This window comes from Oncorhynchus mykiss, chromosome 6 (assembly GCF_057628025.1).
Source record: "Oncorhynchus mykiss isolate SJ-2025 chromosome 6, ASM5762802v1, whole genome shotgun sequence".
Taxonomy (NCBI): Eukaryota; Metazoa; Chordata; class Actinopteri; order Salmoniformes; family Salmonidae; genus Oncorhynchus; species Oncorhynchus mykiss.
Window position 1 is genome coordinate 1,964,466 of NC_143027.1, and position 25,535 is coordinate 1,990,000.

Sequence of the window (25,535 nt, forward strand, 5' to 3'; positions counted from 1 at the left end):
TCCCCATTAGTTCCTGCCAAAGCAGCAGCTACTCTTCCTGGGGTTTATTATGGATCCCCATTAGTTCCTGCCAAAGCAGCTGCTACTCTTCCTGGGGTTTATTATGGATCCCCATTAGTTCCTGCCAAAGCAGCAGCTACTCTTCCTGGGGTTTATTATGGATCCTCATTAGTTCCTGCCAAGGCAGCTGCTACTCTTCCTGGGGTTTATTATGGATCCCCATTAGTTCCTGCCAAAGCAGCTGCTACTCTTCCTGGGGTTTATTATGGATCCCCATTAGTTCCTGCCAAAGCAGCAGCTACTCTTCCTGGGGTTTATTATGGATCCCCATTAGTTCCTGCCAAGGCAGCAGCTACTCTTACTGGGGTTTATTATGGATCCCCATTAGTTCCTGCCAAGGCAGCAGCTACTCTTCCTGGGGTTTATTATGGATCCCCATTAGTTCCTGCCAAGGCAGCAGCTACTCTTCCTGGGGTTTATTATGGATCCCCATTAGTTCCTGCTAAGGCAGCAGCTGCTCTTCCTGGGGTTTATTATGGATCCCCATTAGTTCCTGCCAAGGCAGCAGCTACTCTTCCTGGGTTTTATTATGGATCCCCATTAGTTCCTGCCAAGGCAGCAGCTACTCTTCCTGGGGTTTATTATGGATCCCCATTAGTTCCTGCCAAGGCAGCAGCTACTCTTCCTGGGGTTTATTATGGATCCCCATTAGTTCCTGCCAAGGCAGCAGCTACTCTTCCTGGGGTTTATTATGGATCCCCATTAGTTCCTGCCAAGGCAGCAGCTGCTCTTCCTGGGGTTTATTATGGATCCCCATTAGTTCCTGTCAAGGCAGCAGCTACTCTTCCTGGGGTTTACTATGGATCCCCATTAGTTCCTGCCAAAGCAGCAGCTACTCTTCCTGGGGTTTATTATGGATCCCCATTAGTTCCTGCCAAAGCAGCAGCTACTCTTCCTGGGGTTTATTATGGATCCTCATTAGTTCCTGCCAAGGCAGCTGCTACTCTTCCTGAGGTTTATTATGGATCCCCATTATTTCCTGCCAAAGCAGCAGCTACTCTTCCTGTGGTTCAATATGGATCCCCATTAGTTCCTGCCAAGGCAGCAGCTACTCTTCCTGGGGTTTATTATGGATCCCCATTAGTTCCTGCCAAAGCAGCAGCTACTCTTCCTGGGGTTTATTATGGATCCCCATTAGTTCCTGCCAAAGCAGCAGCTACTCTTCCTGGGGTTTATTATGGATCCCCATTACTTCCTGCCAAGGCAGCAGCTACTCTTCCTGGGGTTTATTATGGATCCCCATTAGTTCCTGCCAAGGCAGCAGCTACTCTTCCTGGGGTTTATTATGGACCCCCGTTATTTCCTGCCAAAGCAGCAGCTACTCTTCCTGGGGTCCAGAAAAATAAAGGCAGTTTATACAATACAGTGGAGGGGCAGTCAGAGAACAAGACAGAGCGTAGGCATTGGTAATATTCTCTAGTTGCGCCGTGATAAGCTCAGTGTTCTGTCACTCATGGGAACACTACATCACCACAAAATCTACAGGGAGAATTCCAGGTGAAGCTGGTTGAGAGAATGCTAAGAGTGCAAAGCTGTTCTCAAGGCAAAGGGTGGCTATTTGAAGAATCTCACATATAAAATATATTTTGATTTGTTTAACACTTTTTTGGTTACTACATGGTTCCATATGTGTTATTTCATAGTTTTGAGGTCTTCACTATTATTCTACAATGTAGAAAATGTAAATAAAAACCCTTACACAAATCCACAAGGAGTCAGTAGAAACCACATTTGTTTAAGCAAGTCAGCCATATCAGTTATGTTGTTTTAAAAGGCAGTAAATGACACTGAACAAACTGTTTTGCTTGCCAGACAAGGCTCCGCTGATAGCCAGGTGTAGTGGTGGTAAGGATTCACTGCATGGTGCTGAACAGAAGGCTCCGCTGATAGCCAGGTGTAGCGGTGGTAAGGATTCACTGTATGGTGCTGAACAGAAAGCTCTGCTGTAGGGACAGCTTTATGTCGGCCCTAACAGTGTGGGCATCGTTGTAGTGCAGTAAATGTGTTGTTTAGTGTTGTGTTGTGTAGTGGCTGTGCTGAAAAGAAAGCTCTGCTGTAGGGACAGCTTTATGTCGGCCCTAACAGTGTGGGCATCGTTATAGTGCAGTAAATGTGTTGTTTAGTGTTGTGTTGTATAGTGGTTTTGCTATCATGCATAATGTTGTTTTTTTACTTTGCCCCACCAAGATTTACTTGCTAAAATCGCCACTGTTTATTTCAGACCTTACGGCATTTTTCAAGAATGAGCATAAGAGCGTTAAAAGGGAAGAAGACCACTAGAAGCCTGGCCATGTGGAGAATACCACTAGAAGTCTGGCCATGTGGAGAATACCACTAGAAGTCTGGCCATGTGGAGAATACCACTAGAAGTCTGGCCAGGTGGAGAATACCACTAGAAGCCTGGCCATGTGGAGAATAGCACTAGAAGTCTGGCCATGTGGAGAATACCACTAGAAGCCTGGCCATGTGGAGAATACCACACCGGATTGGTCAGGGCCAGCATGAGGGATAAAGTTTATCCTGTGTCGGTGAGTTTAGCTATTACGTTTGAATTTGAGCATCTTAGGAATACATGGCATTGTTGAATACTCATTTGTGATTGGCCTGCATTCTAGAGCATGCATTATTTCCCAATAACGAATGGTATATCAGCACGGTAGGATTCAATGGCTTTAGTTCATTCTTACATATTCTGTTTGATTTGCTTTTGAAAGCAAATGTTGAATTGAAAACATTATTGGCATTGTTGTATTCAATTTCCATAATAGCAAGTTGGGACTGATGGTTCGGTTAGCTAAACTAGTGAGTCTGTTTATTACCAAGGCTACTGTAGCTATCTAGGAAACTTGCTAGCTACTTCAGAGTATGTTCAACACATTTCTACCTGCAAATTAATACATTTCTAGCGGCAAATATGTTAAATTATAGCCTTGGTATGAAAAGGATAATCAACTCAGGGCTCTATGTGTTAGCCTACATTCCCCAGAGGGCCGAGTGTCTGCAGCCTTTCACCTTACCTTGTACTTGATTGATTCAGGTCACTAATTAGTTTAGAACTCACCTCACCTGGTTGTCGAGGCCTTAATTGAAAGGAAAAAAGGAAAAGCCAGCAGTCACTAGGCCGGATGAGCCCCTCGTTGATTATCCCTTACATAGCCCATGCTCTATAGTGGCTAATGAGAGAGAGAGTGTGTGTGGTGTGTGAGCTCCTACATGTGACTTGGTGAAGATTTACCATGGACACTAAACCAACACCCTTGGGGCTCTTCTGGGCATAGGCATGGTCCTCAGATATATTTGACACAGTCTATAAAAATCAGGTCACCATTTAACTTACTCTAGTCTAAAGTACATTTGGGACCATTAAATTGTTTTTTATTATTTTGATTAATATTTTCCAAATTCATGACGATGTTTCCTTGGTCTGTCCAGTTCCCCCCTCACCATAGCCTTTCCTTGGTCTGTCCAGTTCCCTCCTCACCATAGCCTTTCCTTGGTCTGTCCAGTTCCCTCCTCACCATAGCCTTTCCTTGGTCTGTCCAGTTCCCTCCTCACCATAGCCTTTCCTTGGTCTGTCCAGTTCTCCCCTCACCATAGCCTTTCCTTGGTCTGTCCAGTTCCCTCCTCACCATAGCCTTTCCTTGGTCTGTCCAGTTCCTCCTCACCATAGCCTTTCCTTGGTCTGTCCAGTTCCCTCCTCACCATAGCCTTTCCTTGGTCTGTCCAGTTCCTCCTCACCATAGCCTTTCCTTGGTCTGTCCAGTTCCCTCCTCACCATAGCCTTTCCTTGGTCTGTCCAGTTCCTCCTCACCATAGCCTTTCCTTGGTCTGTCCAGTTCCCTCCTCACCATAGCCTTTCCTTGGTCTGTCCAGTTCCCCCTCACCATAGCCTTTCCTTGGTCTGTCCAGTTCCTCCTCACCATAGCCTTTCCTTGGTCTGTCCAGTCCCCTCCTCACCATAGCCTTTCCTTGGTCTGTCCAGTTCCCTCCTCACCATAGCCTTTCCTTGGTCTGTCCAGTTCCCTCCTCACCACAGGCTTTCCTTGGTCTGTCCAGTTCCCTCCTCACCATAGCCTTTCCTTGGTCTGTCCAGTTCTCCCCTCACCATAGCCTTTCCTTGGTCTGTCCAGTTCCCCCTCACCATAGCCTTTCCTTGGTCTGTCCAGTTCCCTCCTCACCATAGCCTTTCCTTGGTCTGTCCAGTTCCCCCCTCACCATAGCCTTTCCTTGGTCTGTCCAGTTCCCTCCTCACCATAGCCTTTCCTTGGTCTGTCCAGTTCCCCCTCACCATAGCCTTTCCTTGGTCTGTCCAGTCCCCTCCTCACCATAGCCTTTCCTTGGTCTGTCCAGTTCCCCCTCACCATAGCCTTTCCTTGGTCTGTCCAGTTCCCTCCTCACCATAGCCTTTCCTTGGTCTGTCCAGATCCCTCCTCACCATAGCCTTTCCTTGGTCTGTCCAGTTCCCTCCTCACCATAGCCTTTCCTTGGTCTGTCCAGTTCCCCCTCACCATAGCCTTTCCTTGGTCTGTCCAGTTCCCTCCTCACCATAGCCTTTCCTTGGTCTGTCCAGTTCCCCCTCACCATAACCTTTCCTTGGTCTGTCCAGTTCCCTCCTCACCATAGCCTTTCCTTGGTCTGTCCAGTTCCCTCCTCACCATAGCCTTTCCTTGGTCTGTCCAGTTCCCTCCTCACCATAGCCTTTCCTTGGTCTGTCCAGTTCTCCCCTCACCATAGCCTTTCCTTGGTCTGTCCAGTTCCCTCCTCACCATAGCCTTTCCTTGGTCTGTCCAGTTCCCCCTCACCATAGCCTTTCCTTGGTCTGTCCAGTTCCCCCTCACCATAGCCTTTCCTTGGTCTGTCCAGTTCCCCCCTCACCATAGCCTTTCCTTGGTCTGTCCAGTTCCCCCTCACCATAGCCTTTCCTTGGTCTGTCCAGTTCCCTCCTCACCATAGCCTTTCCTTGGTCTGTCCAGTTCCCCCCTCACCATAGCCTTTCCTTGGTCTGTCCAGTTCCCCCTCACCATAGCCTTTCCTTGGTCTGTCCAGTTCCCTCCTCACCATAGCCTTTCCTTGGTCTGTCCAGTTCCCTCCTCACCATAGCCTTTCCTTGGTCTGTCCAGTTCCCCCTCACCATAGCCTTTCCTTGGTCTGTCCAGTTCCCTCCTCACCATAGCCTTTCCTTGGTCTGTCCAGTTCCCCCCTCACCATAGCCTTTCCTTGGTCTGTCCAGTTCCCCCTCACCATAGCCTTTCCTTGGTCTGTCCAGTTCCCCCTCACCATAGCCTTTCCTTGGTCTGTCCAGTTCCCTCCTCACCATAGCCTTTCCTTGGTCTGTCCAGTTCCCTCCTCACCATAGCCTTTCCTTGGTCTGTCCAGTTCCCTCCTCACCATAGCCTTTCCTTGGTCTGTCCAGTTCCCCCTCACCATAGCCTTTCCTTGGTCTGTCCAGTTCCCTCCTCACCATAGCCTTTCCTTGGTCTGTCCAGTTCCCCCTCACCATAGCCTTTCCTTGGTCTGTCCAGTTCCCTCCTCACCATAGCCTTTCCTTGGTCTGTCCAGTTCCCTCCTCACCATAGCCTTTCCTTGGTCTGTCCAGTTCCCTCCTCACAATAGCCTTTCCTTGGTCTGTCCAGTTCCCTCCTCACCATAGCCTTTCCTTGGCCTGTCCAGTTCCTCCTCACCATAGCCTTTCCTTGGTCTGTCCAGTTCCCTCCTCACCATAGTCTTTCCTTGGTCTGTCCAGTGGGCAAACTTTTTGCCATGCCTGTACATTTTCTGTACACTTCAAAATGAAATATCGCTTGGGATAAATGTATTATCATTTATTTAAATAACATATTGTACCTTTCCAGATTGTACCTGTCCAGATTGTACCCTTCCAGAATGTACCTGTCCAGATTGTACCCATCCAGATTGTACCTGTCCAGATTGTACCTGTCCAGATTGTACCTGTCCAGATTGTACCCTTCCAGATTGTACCTGTCCAGATTGTACCCGTCCAGATTGTACCTGTCCAGAATGTACCTGTCCAGATTGTACCCTTCCAGATTGTACCTGTCCAGATTGTACCTGTCCAGAATGTACCCTTCCAGATTGTACCTGTCCAGAATGTACCCTTCCAGATTGTACCTGTCCAGATTGTACCCTTCCAGAATGTACCTGTCCAGATTGTACCTGTCCAGATTGTACCTGTCCAGAATGTACCTGTCCAGATTGTACCTTTCCAGATTGTACCCTTCCAGAATGTACCTGTCCAGATCGTACCTGTCCAGATTGTACCCTTCCAGATTGTACCTGTCCAGAATGTACCTGTCCAGATTTTACCTGTCCAGATTGTACCCTTCCAGATTGTACCTGTCCAGAATGTACCTGTCCAGATTTTACCTGTCCAGATTGTACCCGTCCAGATTGTACCTGTCCAGCTCCAGGTCGTCCAGCAGAACCACATCATATAAGACAAAGTGGTCAGAGGATCCTGTCCAAGGCAGATCAACATTCATCTTGCTTTCTTCACAAGATTTAAGTCAACAGTTTAAATTGCCTTTAGAATCTGTCCTTTGTGAGGGCTGAAGGTCATTTTTGTAGATTGCGTAGGTTGGAATGTGCTGCCAGGACATCAAGATCTCAGCATTGTTCCCTGGAGATTCTGCTCTCAATAGGAACTTTATGCCGTAAACAACTGCACAGGGCCACATTACAACAGCCCATCCACCCAAGCGGGAAAAGGTTCAATTAAATAATCGATTAACTGATCCATTTGTCTTGATATTGTCAAAGGCAAAATACAAGCTTTACAAAAAAACACAGCAGCATACTTTGACACCATTAATCAATTCAACACAGCAGATTAATCAATTCAACAGAGCAGATTAATCACTTTGATACAACAGATTAATCAATTCAGTACAACAGAATAATCAATTAAATTCAACAGATATATCAATTCAATACAACAGATTAATCAATTCAGTACAACAGAATAATCAATTCAGTACAACAGAATAATCAATTCAATGCAACAGATTAATCACTTTGATGCAACAGATTAATCAATTCAACACAACACATTTCATGTCACAGTAAAACATGGTCAATTCAAAACAACACATTTCATTTCACAGTAAAACATGGTCAATTCAAAACAACAGATTTCATTTCACAGTAAAACATGGTCAATTCAAAACAACAGATTTCATGTCACAGTAAAACATGGTCAATTCAAAACAACAGATTTCATGTCACAGTATAACATGGTCAATTCAAAACAACAGATTTCATTTCACAGTAAAACATGGTCAATTCAAAACAACAGATTTCATTTCACAGTAAAACATGGTCAATTCAAAACAACAGATTTCATTTCACAGTAAAACATGGTCAATTCAAAACAACAGATTTCATGTCACAGTAAAACATGGTCAATTCAAAACAACAGATTTCATTTCACAGTAAAACATGGTCAATTCAACACAACACATTTCATGTCACAGTAAAACATGGTCAATTCAAAACAACAGATTTCATTTCACAGTAAAACATGGTCAATTCAAAACAACAGATTTCATGTCACAGTAAAACATGGTCAATTCAAAACAACACATTTCATTTCACAGTAAAACATGGTCAATTCAACACAACACATTTCATGTCACAGTAAAACATGGTCAATTCAAAACAACAGATTTCATTTCACAGTAAAACATGGTCAAGGTCCATAATCATTATGATGGTTCCCACCTTTATGGCATGAGAAGGAATAACCATTACTTTTAAGGGCCTCGAAATGGAGGTAAACCTGAAGCACTGTTTTCACATGGACATCACACACCGTTGGTCAATTCAAGTGCTTCTACCACTCTCCCTACTGCAGTGTAAGTCTTCAAAAGAAAACTAATGGCATGATGTTAGTAACCCCAGAGGCAAAAGACACATTCTAAGAATTTACATTGGGAGATAGTTGGAAGTTTACATACACCTTAGCGAAATACATTTAAACTCAGTTTTTCACCATTCCTGACATCTAATACGAATAAAAGTTCCCTGTCTCAGATCAGTTAGGACCAACACTTTATTTTAAGAATGTGAAATGTCAGAGTAATAGTAGAGAGAATTATTTTATTTCAGCTTTTATTTCAGTCATCACATTCCCAGTGGGTCAGAAGTTTACAAACACTCAATTAGTATTTGGTAGCATTGCCTTTAAATTGTTTAACTTGGGTCAAATGTTTCGGGTAGCCTTCCACAAGCTTCCCACAATAAGTTGGGTGAAATTTGTCCCATTCCTCCTGACAGAGCTGGTGTAACTGAGTCAGGTTTGTAGGTCTCCTTGCTCGCACACGCTTATTCAGTTCTGGCCACAAGGATTGAGGATATAGGATTGAGGTCATGGCTTTGTGATGGCTACTCCAATACTTTGACTTTGTTGTCCTTAAGCCATTTTGCCACAACTTTGGAAGTGTGTTTGGGGTTATTGTCCATTTGTAAGACCCATTTGCGACCAAGCTTTAACTTCCTGACTGATGTCTTGAGATGTTGCTTCAATATATCCACATAATTTTCCATCCTCATGATGACATCTATTTTGTGAAGTGCACCAGTCCTTCCTGCAGCAAAGCACCCCCACAACATGATGCTGCCACCCCCGTGCTTCACGGTTGGGATGGTGTTCTTTGGCTTGCAAGCCTCCCCTTTTTTCCTCCAAACATAACGATGGTCATTATGGCCAAACAGTTCTATTTTTGTTACATCAGACCAGAGAACATTTGTCCAAAAAGTACGATCTTTGTCCCCATGTGCAGTTGCAAACCGTAGTCTGGCTTTTTCATGGTGCAAGTGATAAATTGCCCTGGGCAAACGAATAAAACAATGGAAGAAACTTGACATCATTGTGAAGATGACCCTATGACCCTATGGAGAAAATATTTTGGGATCTTCATGGCAAAACGTTGCAGGGAACACTGAATGAAGTGGTTCCCTCCTCTCAGACACCCGAGCCTCTGTAGGGATCTGAATAGACTCAGACTGAAGGAGTCTGTTTACTTTTGGAACGTGTTTTTCCCCTATTATTTATCCGTTTTCACCCCGTCCAGTAGGTGGTGGTGTTTGTTTGCGGACCACCATTATACCATAGAAGAAGAACAAAAACCGGTTTGGTCATGATCAAATTAAACTTTTAGTCGTTGAAAACAATTACATCCTTTTTCGTTCTGCCGTCATGAATCAAAATCACATAAAATAAAAGTTTATTAGTCGCGTACACAGTTTAGCAGATGTTATAGCAGGTGCAGCGAAATGCTTATGTTACTAGTTACTAATAATGCATTTAAATATCACAAATAATAAAATACACAAATAATAACAAATTAAAAAACTGAAATAACAAGAAGAAATCAAGAAATGTCCAATTAACAACCCATGGTGTAACAGTATGCATTTCATTAGAAATTCTGTCCAGCAGTAGATATATTAGCGTGAGCTATATCAAGACTCCAGTAAATAATACATATGTAGTGTTACATCAAATAAAATGTTGTAGAAGTGAAACTTACGACCGTTATGAGCCCTTCCCAACAAGGCAGAGAGGAAACTATAGAAAAAAATGATAACATGTGGAATAAATACACAATGAGTAACGATAACAATGCAGATAGTCCAGTTAGCTATTTGGTTAGCTATTTTGTAGTCTTATGGCTTGGGGGTAGAATCAGTTCAGGGTCCTGTTGGTTCCAGACTTGATGTGATGTGGACACAGGAACTTGGAAGTACACTACCCGCTCCACTGCAGCCCTGTCGATGTGGATGGGGGCGTGCTCGGCCCTCCATTTCCTGTAGTCCACGATCAGCTCCTCGTTGAGGGAGAGGTTGTTGTCCTCTCACCACACTGCCAGGTCACTGACCTCCTCTCTTTAGGCGTTCTAATCATCGTTGGTGATCAGGACTACCACCGTTGTGTTGTCAGTAAACTTAAATCATGGTGTTGGAGGCGTGCGTGGCCACGCAGTTGTGGGTGAATATGGAGTACAGGTGGGGACTAGGCACGCATCCCTGAGGGAACCCCGTGTTGAGGGTCAGCATGGAGGATGTGTTGTTGCCTACCCTCACCACCTGGGGGCGGCCCGTCAGGATGCCCAGGATCCATTTGCAGAGGGAGGTGTTAAGTCCTAGGGTGATGAGCTTGGAGAGCACTGTGTTGTTGAACGCTGAGCTGTAGTTAATGAACAGCATTCTCACGTAGGTGTTCCTCTTGTCCAGGTGGGAGAGGACAGTGTGGAGTACAATAGAGATTGCGTCATCTGTGGATCTGTTGGGGCGGTATGCAAATTAGAGTGGGTCTAGGGTTTCTGGGATGATGGTGTTGATGTGAGCCACGACCAGTCTTTCAAAGCATTTCATGGCTACGATAGTCATTTAGACAGGTTACCTTGGCATTCTTGGGCACAGGGACTATGGTGGTTTGCTTGAAACATGTAGGTCTTAAAGAGTGGGTCATGGCGAGGTTGAAAATACGTCCGCCAGCTTGTCAGCCGCTGCTCTGAGTCCTGGTCATCCGTGTGGCCCGCGGCCTTGTGAATGTCAACCTGTTTCAGGGTCTTACTCACATCGGCTAAGGAGAGCGAGATCACAGTCGTCTGGAACAGCTGGTTTATTTTTAAATTTAAAAAGAAAATGTATTTCACCTTTATTTAACCAGGTAGGCTAGGTGAGAACAAGTTCTCATTTGCAACTGCGACCTGGCCAAGATAAAGCAAAGCAGTTCAACACAAACAACAACACAGAGTTACACATGGAATAAACAAACTTACAACCAATAATACAGTAGAAAAAGTATATATACAGCGTGTGCAAAAGAGGTAGGATAAGCGATGTAAGGCAATAAATAGGCCATGGTGGCAAAGTAATTACAATATAGCAATTAAACACTGGAATGGTAGGATGTGCAGAAGATGAATGTGCAAGTTGAGATACTGGAGGCAAAGGAGCAAGATAAATAAATAAATACAGTATGGGGATGAGTAAGATTGGATGGACTATTTACAGATGAGCTATGTACAGGTGCAGTGATCTGTGAGCTGCTCTGACAGCTGGTGCTTAAAGCTAGTGAGGGAGGTGGTGCTGGTGCTCTCATGCATGGTTCAGTATTGCTTGCCTTGAACCGAGGATAGAAGGCATTTAGCTTGTCTGCTAGGCTAACGTTACTGGGAGCTCGCGGCTGGGTTTGCCTTTGTAATCCGTGATAGTTTGCTTAAAAGCCCTGTCACATCTGATGAGCGTCAGCTTGCGTAGTAGGATTTGATCTTAGTTCTGTTTGTATGCTTTACTTCTTTGATGGTTTGTCTGAGGTTGTTGTGAGATTTCTTACAAATGTCCAAATTAGTGTCCCTTTCCTTGAAAGCGGCAGCTCTAGCCTTTAGTTCAGTGTGGATGTTGCCTGTAATCCATTGCTTCTTGTTAGAAAGTCACTGTGGGGACAACGTCGTCGATGCACTTATTAATGAAGCCGGAGCATATTCCTGTCTGTGCTAGTGAAGCAGTCCTGAAGCTTAACATGTACTGGTACTTCCTGTTTTGAGGTTTTGCTTGTAAGCAGGGATCAGGAGGATAGAATTATGGTCAGATTTACCAATTGGATGGCGAGGAAGAGCCTTGTATGTGTTTCTGTGTGTGGAGTGTGACGACCCTCCCACTCTGTCTGCCGTATTCTGTCTTTGTTCTTGTTTCCTTATTAGGATGCCGGTGGGTGGAGTTGGGAGGGTTGTCAGCTTCATGGGAAACACCTGGGCCAGGTGTCTCCCAGGATAAATAGACCTCTTCCACATTCATGGAGGAGACTCTCTCCATGCAGACACCTTTGTAGATTGTGTTGTGGTTCTTGGTGGCCTTTTGTTTGTTTGCTTTGGCACCTTTCAACACCCTGCATTATCACATTCATGCATGCAAAACACTCACTTACACTACTGATTACTGATTACACACACCATTGTATATTTTCCTTAGTTGCTTTAGTTAATAAATATATATTTTGTTACTCCTTATCTCCACGTTGTCTCCCTTTGTTACGGGCTTTGAGCCGGTTCGTGACAGGAGTAAATGTGATATAGAGTTTTTCTGCCTCTAGTTACACAGGTGACATGCTGGTAGAAATTAGATAAAACGGATTTCAGTTGACTTGCATTGACGTCACCGGCCACTAGGAGCGCCACTTCTGGATGAGCATTTTCTTGTTTGCTTACGGCCTTATACAGCTGGTTGCGTGAGGTCTTAGTACCAGATGAAAACTCTCCTGGTAAATAGTATGGTCTACAGTTTATTATGAGGTATTCTAACTCAGTTGAGCAAAAACTTGAGACTTGGATCAGCATTGAATTATTGAATGAATCATTGAATCAGCAATGTAAATATAATATATGACTATGTTACCAGAATATATGTCTATGTTACCAGAATATATGTCTATGTTACCAGAATATATGTCTATGTTACCAGAATATATGTCTATGTTACCATAATATATGTCTATGTTACCAGAATATATGTCTATGTTACCAGAATATATGTCTATGTTACCAGAATATATGTCTAGAGCTTCTTTTTTTCCAGCTCCTGGACCAGAAGTGCCTTCTTTTCAACACAAGAGGGAGGTAAAACCTTTATTTAGAGGCGAAACTCCAACCTAACGACCTACCAACAACTTCCTGCAGGATCTTGCGGGTACTTTTCCAACAATGCAGAGGGAAAGATAAAGATAAAAATATACATTACCAATCAAAAGTTTGGACATACCTACTCATTCAAAGGTTTTTCTTTATTTTTTACTATTTTCTACATTGTAGAATAATAGTGAACACATAACTATGAAATAACACATGGAAGGAATCATGTACTATCCAAAAAAGTGTTAAACAAATCAAGGTGTTTTTCATAGTTTTGATGTCTTCATTATTATTCTACAATGTAGAAAATTGTAAAAAAGAAAAAAAAAAGAAAAACCCTTGGATGAGTAGGTGTGTCTAAACTTTTGACTGGTACTGTATAATATATATATATATATATATATATATATATCTATATATATATATATATATATATATATATATATATATATCTCAGCAAAAAAAGAAACGTCTCTTTTTCAGGCCCATGTCTTCCAAAGATAGTTCGTAAAAATCGAAAGAACTTTACATTCTTCATTGTAAAGGGTTTAAACACTGTTTCCCATGCTTGTTCAATGAACCATAAACAATTAATGAACATGCACCTGTGGAACGGTCGTTAAGATACTAACAGCTTACAGATTGTAGGCAATTAAGGTCACAGTTATGAAAACTTAGGACACTAAAGAGGCCTTTCTACTGACTCTGAAAAACACCAAAAGAAAGATGCCCAGGGTCCCTGCTCATCTTCGTGAATGCGCCTTGGGCATGCTGGAAGGAGGCATGAGGACTGCAGATGTGGCCAGGGCAATAAATTGCAATGACTACTGTGAGACGCCTAAGACAGCGCTACAGGGAGACATGTGGGACAGCTGATTGTCCGCGCATCGGTACATCCGAACATCGCACCTGCGGGACAGGTACAGGATGGCAACAACAACTGCCCTGTTAATGATGTCAGTCCCACTGTTAATGATGTCAGATCCACTCTTAACGATGTCAGTTCCACTGTTAATGATGTCAGTTCCACCGTTAATGATGTCAGTTCCACTGTTAATGATGCCAGATCCACCGTTAATGATGTCAGTTCCACCGTTAGTGATGTCAGTTCCACTCTTAATGATGTCAGTTCCATGATGTCAGTTCCACTGTTAATGATGTCAGTTCCACTGTTAATGATGTCACTTCTGCTGTTAATGATGTCAGTTCCACTGTTAATGATGTCAGTTCCACTGTTAATGATGTCAGTTCCACCGTTACTGATGTCAGTTCCACTGTTAATGATGTCAGTTCCACTGTTAATGATGTCAGTTCCACTGTTAATGATGTCAGTTCCACTGTTAATGATGTCAGTTCCACTGTTAATGATGTCACTTCTGCTGTTAATGATGTCAGTTCCACTGTTAATGATGTCAGTTCCAGTCTTAATGATGTCAGTTCCACTGTTAATGATGTCAGTTCTACTCTTAATGATGTCAGTTCCACTGTTAAGGATGTCAGTTCCACAGTTAATGATGTCAGTACCACCGTTAATGATGTCAGTTCCACTATTAATGATGTTAGATCCACTGTTAATGATGTCAGTTCCACTGTTAATGATGTCAGTACTGCTGTTAATGATGTCAGTTCCACTCTTAATAATGTCAGTTCCAGTCTTAATGATGACATTATCAATTTGTTCCACCCAAATCATCTCTCTATTTGTTCATTATCCATTTACTCCAACCAAATCATCTCTGGAAGATCACAGCAGACCCTGATTGAGGAGTCATTGTGGTAAATGTTGAGTAACCACAGGGGTTAACCTAATTACATCCTACACTTCTAGATGTATAATATACTGTATATCTACAGATAACCATGTCATACCGATGCTTCATAAAAACATGACTCCATTTTGTCTGGCGGTTATATAGATTGTGGTTCAAGATCTCTCATTTGTAGAAGTTTAGTTACAGTTATGAATGAGAGTGGTTTCTTTCAAGACAATACTAAATGAAGACGTGCTCTTCTAAAACACTGAAATTGCAACTTGCTCTTCGAACATCAATGAATTCCATTTGGGGTATTATTTATTTGACTGTATTTTACTGTTTTATTGTGCAATAGAGTGCAATATCAATGACAACTTTAGCTTATTCATTAGATGGACTAGAATCTGTTGTTGGGCCTAACAGAAGGAATATAATTATATTTTGGAAACACAAGACATCTGCTACCTATTACCTGCTAACCGCTACCTGCTATCTGCTACCTATTACCTGCTACCTGCCATCTGCAACCTATTACCTGCTAACCGCTACCTGCTACCTATTACCTGCTAACCGCTACCTGCTATCTGCTACCTATTATCTGCTACCGGCCATCTGCTACCTATTACCTGCTACCTGCCATCTGCAACCTATTACCTGCTAACCGCTAACCTCTACCTGCTATCTGCTACCTGCCATCTGCAACCTATTACCTGCTACCTATTACCTCCTACCTGCAACCTATTACCTGCTAACCGCTACCTGCTACATATTACCTGCTAACCGCTACCTGCTCTCTGCTACCTATTACCTGCTACCTGCCATCTGCTACCTATTACCTGCTACCTGCCATCTGCAACCTATTACCAGCTACCTATTACCTCCTACCTGCAACCTATTACCTGCCAATTGCTACCTGCTACCTATTACCTGCCATCTGCAACCTATTACCTGCTACCTGCCATCTACAACCTATTACCTGCTACCTATTACCTCCTACCTGCAACCTATTACCTGCTAACCTCTACCTGCTATCTGCTACCTATTACTTGCTATCTGCTACCTATTACCTGCTAATCGCTACCTGCTACCTATTACCTTCTACCTGCCATCTGCTACCTATTACCTGCTACCTGCCATCTGCAACCTATTACCTGCTACCTATTACCTCCTACCTGCAACCTATTACCTGCTAACCGCTACCTGCTACCTATTACCTGCTAACCTCTACCTGCTATCTGCTACCTATTACTTGCTATCTGCTACCTATTACCTGCTACCTGCCATCTGCAACATATTACCTGATACCTGCCATCTGCAACCTATTACCTGCTACCTATTACCTCCTACCTGCAACCTATTACCTGCTAACCGCTACCTGCTACCTATTACCTGCTACCTATTACCTCCTACCTGCAACCTATTACCTGCTAACCGCTACCTGCTATCTGCAACCTATTACCAGCTACCTGCCATCTGCAACATATTACCTGCCATCTGCAACCTATTAACTGCTACCTATTACCTCCTACCTGCAACCTATTACCTGCTAACCGCTACCTGCTACCTATTACCTGCTACCTATTACCTCCTACCTGCAACCTATTACCTGCTAACCGCTACCTGCTATCTGCAACCTATTACCAGCTACCTGCCATCTGCAACCTATTACCAGCTACCTGCCATCTGCAACATATTACCTGCCATCTGCAACCTATTACATGCTACCTATTACATCCTACCTGCAACCTATTACCTGCTAACCGCTACCTGCTATCTGCTACCTATTACCTCCTACCTGCAACCTATTACCTGCTAACCGCTACCTGCTATCTGCTACCTATTACCTGCCATCTGCAACCTAATACCAGCTACCTGCCATCTGCAACATATTACCTGCTACCTGCCATCTGCAACATATCACCTGCTACCTGCCATCTGCAACCTATTACTTGCTACCTGCTACCTATTACCTCCTACCTGCTACCTATTACCTGTGATCTGCTACCTATTACCTGCTGTCTGCTACCTATTACCTGCTAACTGCTACCTATTACCTGCTACCTATTACCTGCTATCTGCTACCTGCTATCTGCTGTCTGCTACCGTCTACCTATTACCTGCTACCTATTACCTGCTATCTGCTACCTATTACCTGCTACCTATTACCTGCTATCTGCTACCTATTACCTGCTACCTATTACCTGCTATCTGCTACAATAGAGAAAGAAATATAGGACTTTACATCACAGTATAATGCTGAGAACAGAGAACATGTCAAATATATTCAATCTCTTAATGACATTCAATATTCAACCTACTTTGTTGAAAAATAGTTGGACATTTACAGTCATTTCTATGTGAATAATTTATATTTTGATCACACTTCAGTTCATACCATTGATGTTCTCCTTACAATGAACAAACCGTCTTCCCTTCAGATTAAAAGTAATCTATTTAGTCATAGAAGTATCCCACTGTCTCTCTCTCTGTCCTAGAGGGACGTGGGGTCGGTAACCAGGGGACAAAACAACAAGAGGAGTTATGTTTCACATGAGGTCATCGTGATGAGATAATGGCACACAGTGATCCAGGACCAGAGTATTAGCTTCTCCACTTCATCATCATCACTTTTATTCACCAAGTACATTAACCCATACCCAGAATTGACTCTGTGAAATGGTGCTGCCAGCAATAGACAAATATATGGACAGTATACAGAGGAATTTCCATTTACAATATATATTATATAAATACAGTAAACACAAAGTCAACATAGAACTACAATATATATTATATAAATACAGTAAACACAAAGTCAACATAGAACTACAATATATATTATATAAATACAGTAAACACAAAGTCAACATAGAACTACAATATATATTATATAAATACAGTAAACACAAAGTCAACATAGAACTACAATATATATTATATAAATACAGTAAACACAAAGTCAACATAGAACTACAATATATACAATATAAACACAGTAAACACAAAGCTTTAAACTTAAGCCTTTAGAATAGAACAGAAGAGAATAGAAAATAACAGAATAGAAGAGAAATGAACAGAAGAGAATATTACATAATAGAAAAGATAAGAAGAGAACGGAACAGAAAGGAAGAGAACAGAATAGAAGAGAACATAATAGAATTGAACAGAATATAACAGAATAGAAGAGAAAATAAGAGAATAGAACAGAAGAGAACATAACAGAATAAAACAGAACAGAAGAGAACAGAAGAGAGTAGAACAGAAGAGAATAGAACAGAAGAGACTAGAACAGAAGAGAACAGAAGATAATTGAAGAGAATAGAACAGAAGATAAGAGACTAGAACAAAACAGAACAGAATAGAAGATAATAGAACAGATGAGAAGATAATAGAACAGAATAGATTAGAACAGAAGAAAATAGAAGAGAACAGAAGATAATAGAACAGAATAGAACTGAATAGAAGAGAAAAGAAGAGAACAGAACAGAAGAGAACAGAAGAGACTAGAACAGATGAGAACAGAAGAGAAGAAAATAGAAGAGAACAGAAGAGAATAGAATAGAAAATAATAGAAGAGAAGAGAAATGAAGAGAATAGAATATAACAGAAGACGACAGAATATAACAATAGAGAACATTACAGAAGATAATAGAACAGAAGAGAATAGAACAGAAGAGAATAGAACAGAAGATAGTAGAAGAGAAGAGAACAGAATAGAAGAGAACAAAACAGAACAGAACAGAAGAGAGTAGAACAGAAGAGAAGAGAATAGAACAGAAGAGACTAGAACAGAACAGAAGAGAACAGAAGATAATTGAAGAGAATAGAACAGAAGATAAGAGACTAGAACAAAATAGAACAGAATAGAAGATAATAGAACAGAGGAGAAGATAATAGAACAGAATAGATTAGAACAGAAGAAAATAGAAGAGAACAGAATATAACAGAAGAGAACAGAAGATAATAGAACAGAAGATAAGAGAATAGAACAAAATAGATTAGAACAGAAGAAAATAGAAGAGAACAGAAGATAATAGAACAGAATAGAACTGAATAGAAGAGAAAAGAAGAGAACAGAATATAACAGAAGATAAGAAAACAGAACAGATGAGAACAGAAGAGAATAGAATAGAACAGAACAGAATAGAACAAAATAGAATGGAACAGAATAAACAGAATAGAATATAAGAGAATGGAAGAGAATATATTAGAACAGAACCAAACAGAACAGCAGATAATAGAAGAGAATAGAAGATAAGAGAACAGAATAGAAGACAATTGAAGAAAATATATTAGAACAGAATAGAACAGAAGATAATAGAACAGAAGAGAAGAGAATAGAACAGAAGAGAACTGAAGATAACAAAATAGAAGAGAACAGAATAGAACAGAATCAAATAGAACAGAAGAGAATAGAACAGAAGAGAGCTGAAGAGAACAAAACAGGAGAGAAGAAAATAGAAGAGAACAGAATAGAACAGAACAGAATAGAAGAGAACAGAATAGAACAGAATAGAACAGAATAGAAGATAATAGAACAGAACAGAATCGAAGGGAATAGAAGAGAACAGAATAGAAGAGAAGAAAACTGAATAGAATAGAATAGAAGAGAAATGAACAGAAGAGAACAGAATAGAATAGAAGGGAATAGAATAGAAGAGAATAAAACAGAAGAGAACAGAAAATAACAGAATAGAATAGAAGAAAAATGAACAGAAGAGAACAGAACAGATGAGAACAGAAGAGAATAGAACCGAACAGATTAGAACAGAACATAACAAAATAGAAGAGAACAGAATAGAAAGGAACAAAACAGAATAGAACCGAAGATAATAGAACAGAACAGAATAGAAGATAAGAGAATGAAAAAGAATAGAATAGAAGAGAATATATTAGAACAGAAGAGAACAGAATAGAACAGAAGAGAATAGAACAAAATAGAACAGAATATAAGAGAATAGAACAGAAGAGCATAGAACAAAATAGAACAGAATAGAAGAGAATAGAACAGAAGAGAATAGAACATAAGATAACTGAAGAGAACAGAATAGAACAGAATAGAAGAGAAAAGAAGAGAACAGAACAGAAGAGAACAGAAAAGACTAGAACAGATGAGAACAGAAGAGAAGAAAATAGAAGAGAACAGAAGAGAATAGAATAGAAAATAATAGAAGAGAAGAGAAATGAAGAGAATAGAATATAACAGAAGACGACAGAATATAACAATAGAGAACATTACAGAAGATAATAGAACAGAAGAGAATAGAACAGAAGATAGTAGAAGAGAAGAGAACAGAATAGAAGAGAACAAAACAGAACAGAACAGAAGAGAGTAGAACAGAAGAGAAGAGAATAGAACAGAAGAGACTAGAACAGAAGAGAACAGAAGATAATTGAAGAGAATAGAACAGAAGATAAGAGACTAGAACAAAATAGAACAGAATAGAAGATAATAGAACAGAGGAGAAGATAATAGAACAGAATAGATTAGAACAGAAGAAAATAGAAGAGAACAGAATATAACAGAAGAGAACAGAAGATAATAGAACAGAAGATAAGAGAATAGAACAAAATAGATTAGAACAGAAGAAAATAGAAGAGAACAGAAGAGAACAGAAGATAATAGAACAGAATAGAACTGAATAGAAGAGAAAAGAAGAGAACAGAATATAACAGAAGATAAGAAAACAGAACAGATGAGAACAGAAGAGAATAGAATAGAACAGAACAGAATAGAACAAAATAGAATGGAACAGAATAAACAGAATAGAATATAAGAGAATGGAAGAGAATATATTAGAACAGAACCAAACAGAACAGCAGATAATAGAAGAGAATAGAAGATAAGAGAACAGAATAGAAGACAATTGAAGAAAATATATTAGAACAGAATAGAACAGAAGATAATAGAACAGAAGAGAAGAGAATAGAACAGAAGAGAACTGAAGATAACAAAATAGAAGAGAACAGAATAGAACAGAATCAAATAGAACAGAAGAGAATAGAACAGAAGAGAGCTGAAGAGAACAAAACAGGAGAGAAGAAAATAGAAGAGAACAGAATAGAACAGAACAGAATAGAAGAGAACAGAATAGAACAGAATAGAACAGAATAGAAGATAATAGAACAGAACAGAATCGAAGGGAATAGAAGAGAACAGAATAGAAGAGAAGAAAACTGAATAGAATAGAATAGAAGAGAAATGAACAGAAGAGAACAGAATAGAATAGAAGGGAATAGAATAGAAGAGAATAAAACAGAAGAGAACAGAAAATAACAGAATAGAATAGAAGAAAAATGAACAGAAGAGAACAGAACAGATGAGAACAGAAGAGAATAGAACCGAACAGATTAGAACAGAACAGAACAAAATAGAAGAGAACAGAATAGAAAGGAACAAAACAGAATAGAACCGAAGATAATAGAACAGAACAGAATAGAAGATAAGAGAATGAAAAAGAATAGAATAGAAGAGAATATATTAGAACAGAAGAGAACAGAATAGAACAGAAGAGAATAGAACAAAATAGAACAGAATATAAGAGAATAGAACAGAAGAGCATAGAACAAAATAGAAGAGAATAGAACAGAAGAGAATAGAACATAAGATAACTGAAGAGAACAGAATAGAACAGAATAGAAGAGAACAGAAGAGAACAGAATAGAAGAGAACAGAGTAGAACAGAATAGAAGAGAACAGAAGAGAATAGAACAGAAGAGAATAGAACATAAGATAACTGAAGAGAACAGAATAGAACAGAATAGAAGAGAACAGAAGAGAACAGAATAGAAGATAACTGAAGAGAACAGAATAGAACAGAATAGAAGAGAACAGAATATAAGATAATAAAACAGAACAGAAGAGAATAGAACAGAAGAGAAGAGAACAGAAGAGAACAGAAGAGAAGAGAACAGAATAGAACAAACGAGAACAGAATAGAAGAGAAGAGAATGGAAGAGAATATATTAGAACAGAAGATAATAGAACAGAACAGAATTGTCACGCCCTGACCTTAGTTATCTTTATTATTTTGGTTAGGTCAGGGTGTGACGACGGTGGTATGTGTGTTTTTCTCTAGTCTAGTTTTCTGTGTATATCTATGGGGTTTTGGTTTGTCTAGGTAAATGTAGGTCTATGGTGGCCTGAGTTGGTTCCCAATCAGAGGCAGCTGTTATCGTTGTCTCTGATTGGGGATCCTATTTAGGTTGCCATTTTTTCCATTTTGGTTTTGTGGGTAATTGTCTATGTTTTGTTGCCTGTCAGCACTCGTGTTATTTAGCTTCACATTCGTTTTGTTTCTTTGTTAGTATGTTTAGTGTTTTTCCTTCATTAAAAGAAGCATGTATGCTTATCACGCTGTGCCTTGGTCTCCTCGTTATGACGAACGTGACAAGAATAGAACAGAACAGAATAGAACAGAAGAGAACTGAAGAAAATAGAAATGGAGAGAAGAGAACAGAAAATAACAGAATAGAAGATAAGAGAATGGAACAGAATAGAATAGAATAGAATATATTAGAACAGAAGAGAAGTGAACAGAATAGAACAGAAGAGAATAGAAAATAATAGCTTTAATTTTCCCAGAGGAAACTTAGTTTGTGGCATTTTGGATCAGATAGTAAACACATAACAGCACAATTGACACATGATAAATACAGCTAAACAAATGCGTTATACTAGAAAAACACAGTCATTAGAATGATAAGTGTTTCCTTTGGAGTTGATCAGCACATATTAGTCTTGTACCAAAGGTATATTCAGAGACCTTATGTTTTACAGTCTATGATTCAGAGTACGAAAATACAAACGGTGTTAAAATGACTGTATTCATTACTTTCACATTAACCTTTATTCTCCTATGTCCTCTGGTTCTGGGTTGTAGGCTTAGCTAGGCCTATGTCCTCTGGTTCTGAGTAGTAGGCTTAGCTAGGCCTATGTCCTCTGGTTCTGAGTAGTAGGCTTAGCTAGGCTTATGTCCTCTGGTTCTGGGTTGTAGGCTTAGCTAGGCCTATGTACTCTGGTTCTGGGTTGTAGGCTTAGCTAGGTCTATGTCATCTGGTTCTGAGTAGTAGGCTTAGCAAGGCCTATGTCCTCTGGTTCTGAGTAGTAGGCTTAGCTAGGCCTATGTCATCTGGTTCTGAGTAGTAGGCTTAGCTAGGCCTATGTCCTCTGGTTCTGGGTTGTAGGCTTGGCTAGGCCTATGTCCTCTGGTTCTGGGTTGTAGGCTTAGCTAGGCCTGTGTCCTCTGGTTCTGGGTTGTAGGCTTAGCTAGTCCTATGTCCTCTGGTTCTGGGTTGTAGGCTTAGCTAGGCCTATGCCCTCTGGTTCTGGGTTGTAGGCTTAGCTAGGCCTGTGTCCTCTGGTTCTGGGTTGTAGGCTTAGCTAGGCCTATGTCCTCTGGTTCTGGGTTGTAGGCTTAGCTAGGCCTATGTACTCTGGTTCTGTGTTGTAGGCTTAGCTAGGCCTATGTCCTCTGGTTCTGGGTTGTAGGCTTAGCTAGGCCTATGTACTCTGGTTCTGGGTTGTAGGCTTAGCTAGGTCTATGTCATCTGGTTCTGAGTAGTAGGCTTAGCAAGGCCTATGTCCTCTGGTTCTGAGTAGTAGGCTTAGCTAGGCCTATGTCATCTGGTTCTGAGTAGTAGGCTTAGCTAGGCCTATGTCCTCTGGTTCTCGGTTGTAGGCTTAGCTAGGCCTGTGTCCTCTGGTTCTGGGTTGTAGGCTTAGCTAGTCCTATGTCCTCTGGTTCTGGGTTGTAGGCTTAGCTAGGCCTATGTCCTCTGGTTCTGGGTTGTAGGCTTAGCTAGGCCTATGCCCTCTGGTTCTGGGTTGTAGGCTTAGCTAGGCCTATGTCCTCTGGTTCTGGGTTGTAGGCTTAGCTAGGCCTATGTCCTCTGGTTCTGTGTTGTAGGCTTAGCTAGGCCTATGTCCTCTGGTTCTGAGTAGTAGGCTTAGCTAGGCCTATGTCCTCTGGTTCTGAGTTGTAGGCTTAGCTAGGCTTATGTCCTCTGGTTCTGGGTTGTAGGCTTAGCTAGGCTTATGTCCTCTGGTTCTGGGTTGTAGGCTTAGCTAGGCTTATGTCCTCTGGTTCTGAGTAGTAGGCTTAACTAGGCCTATGTCCTCTGGTTCTGGGTTGTAGGCTTAGCTAGGCTTATGTCCTCTGGTTCTGAGTAGTAGGCTTAGCTAGGCTTATGTCCTCTAGTTCTGAGTTGTAGGCTTAGCTAGGCCTATGTCCTCTGGTTCTGGGTTGTAGGCTTAGCTAGGCTTATGTCCTCTGGTTCTGAGTAGTAGGCTTAGCTAGGCCTATGTCCTCTGGTTCTGAGTAGTAGGCTTAGCTAGGCCTATGTCCTCTGGTTCTGAGTAGTAGGCTTAGCTAGGCTTATGTCCTCTGGTTCTGAGTAGTAGGCTTAGCTAGGCCTATGTCCTCTGGTTCTGGGTTGTAGGCTTTTGTGTCAATGAATTTACCATATGGAATGGGATCACTTTTGAGAGGTGTAATCTGTCAACATTTATACATTTAGATGGGTTGAGTTGAGTGAAATGTTAAAAACATTCTGCCGCTGGCAATGAAGGGAGTGACTAGAAGGTATCCAGCTTTTGTCAAATTAACGTCAGATTTGACTTTTCGTAGCAAGTTAGGATAACTTACAAGGCATTCTATGATAATTAATGTAGCAGGTTAGGATAATTGGGTTAAGGTTAGGAAAAGGGTTATATAAAATGCAACTCAAATAAAAAAAACTTTTGACGTTAATTTGACTAAAGCTGGACCCCTTCTAGCCATGACCTGCAATGGAACGCGAAACAGTTTCCCCGCTCTGACGTAAGCACGTAGACCTATCTGCTTGTTCTTTTACGGAATTAAACATTTTACGTTGCACCAAAAAACAAAACCCCTAAATGTATTTATGTCGAGAGAAAAAACAACAACAACAGTACGTAGCCTACGTAGTAGGCCCAGAGGTTGTGTGAAACGACTAGGTCTGTGTATATAGGACTGGGTCCAGGCTAAATAGCCTAATGAATAACAACATGTATTTATAGATTACAGAACGTGTAACCTATTAACAGACCCCTTTTGGATGGTTTCCAACACTTGGCGACGTGGGATCCGTCGGTTCTCTGCGGTTGTTAAAGTGTATTTCCTAGGTCGTCAGTAGACCCTGCCCTCCGTATATCACTGTATTGACGTGTTGTTAGCAAATGGGAGCAGAAGGGCCGATCCTTCGCCTGGAGAGGTCATTCTGACTACAGGGCTGATCCTTCGCCTGGAGAGGTCATTCTGACTACAGGGCTGATCCTTTGCCTGGAGAGGTCATTCTGATTACAGTTGCCACTTCTTGCCAAAATCTTCAGGGTTTAAAGACTCGATCACTGCGACCACATTTATACACATCATTCTGTTTTCTCCAATCGAGACACGGATCCCGATGTTCAATCAGGATTCAGGAATACTTCCACATCTAACATTGAAAGGAGATACTTCGTGAACTGTTTGATATTTCGGTCTGATCTGACTACCGAAGCATGGTTGATGACACCAGTTTAGCAGCTAAATCTGCTTTGGTAAGCATCACATTGGGTTCCTTCTCTAACCACGTTGATTAGTTGTTGTTAATAGTATGTAGATGTTTAAATCACATTTACAGTAAAGTAACTTTTGACACAACATTTCATTTTAAACTCTTCAATAGATTGATTGACACGAACGTTTCGGATGCGTTATAGAGAAATAATACCAATGGTTTAATGTTCATGTTTATTTTGTCACAGTACACACGAGCCTATTATAGCGACATCAGCATTATACAGCACAACATGTTACTTTGTTAGCCACGGTTCATTTACGAAATACAGTAGTTTACATTGTAGAATATTTATGTTGCACTTTTAACACGTTAGAAACCGCGTTTTAGGATATATCGACTCCAGTGGCCAAATGCCGGCCACAGCAGCATAATACGCATGGCCATGCTGTTTTTCCAGTTTATTACTAAGTTATTTCTTAACAGTTTATGACTTACAATAGTTTTCAATTTTAGTGGTTATTTTTTACCCCTACGCCCTCCACAG

At 41.1% G+C, this 25,535-nt stretch overlaps 2 protein-coding genes across 2 annotated transcripts in view; both read left to right on the forward strand.

Annotated features, from left to right (window-relative positions):
- Nucleotides 1–6,660: 6,660 nt before the first annotated feature.
- LOC149982711 (uncharacterized) lies at nucleotides 6,661–19,823 on the forward strand. Its single transcript, XM_090239233.1, is given in 4 exon segments — nucleotides 6,661–6,731; nucleotides 19,511–19,598; nucleotides 19,601–19,647; nucleotides 19,689–19,823. Coding segments are annotated over 4 exon segments (318 nt in total). The 3' UTR covers nucleotides 19,801–19,823.
- Nucleotides 19,824–24,560: 4,737 nt separating this feature from the next.
- The window catches only part of LOC110525062 (AT-rich interactive domain-containing protein 3A), a 143,440-nt gene continuing 142,465 nt past the window's right edge, over nucleotides 24,561–25,535 (forward strand). Inside the window, exon 1 of the mRNA XM_036979195.2 lies at nucleotides 24,561–25,028. Coding sequence (XP_036835090.2) covers nucleotides 24,990–25,028 — 39 coding nt within the window. The 5' untranslated portion in view covers nucleotides 24,561–24,989. The remainder of the gene's footprint in view (nucleotides 25,029–25,535) is intronic.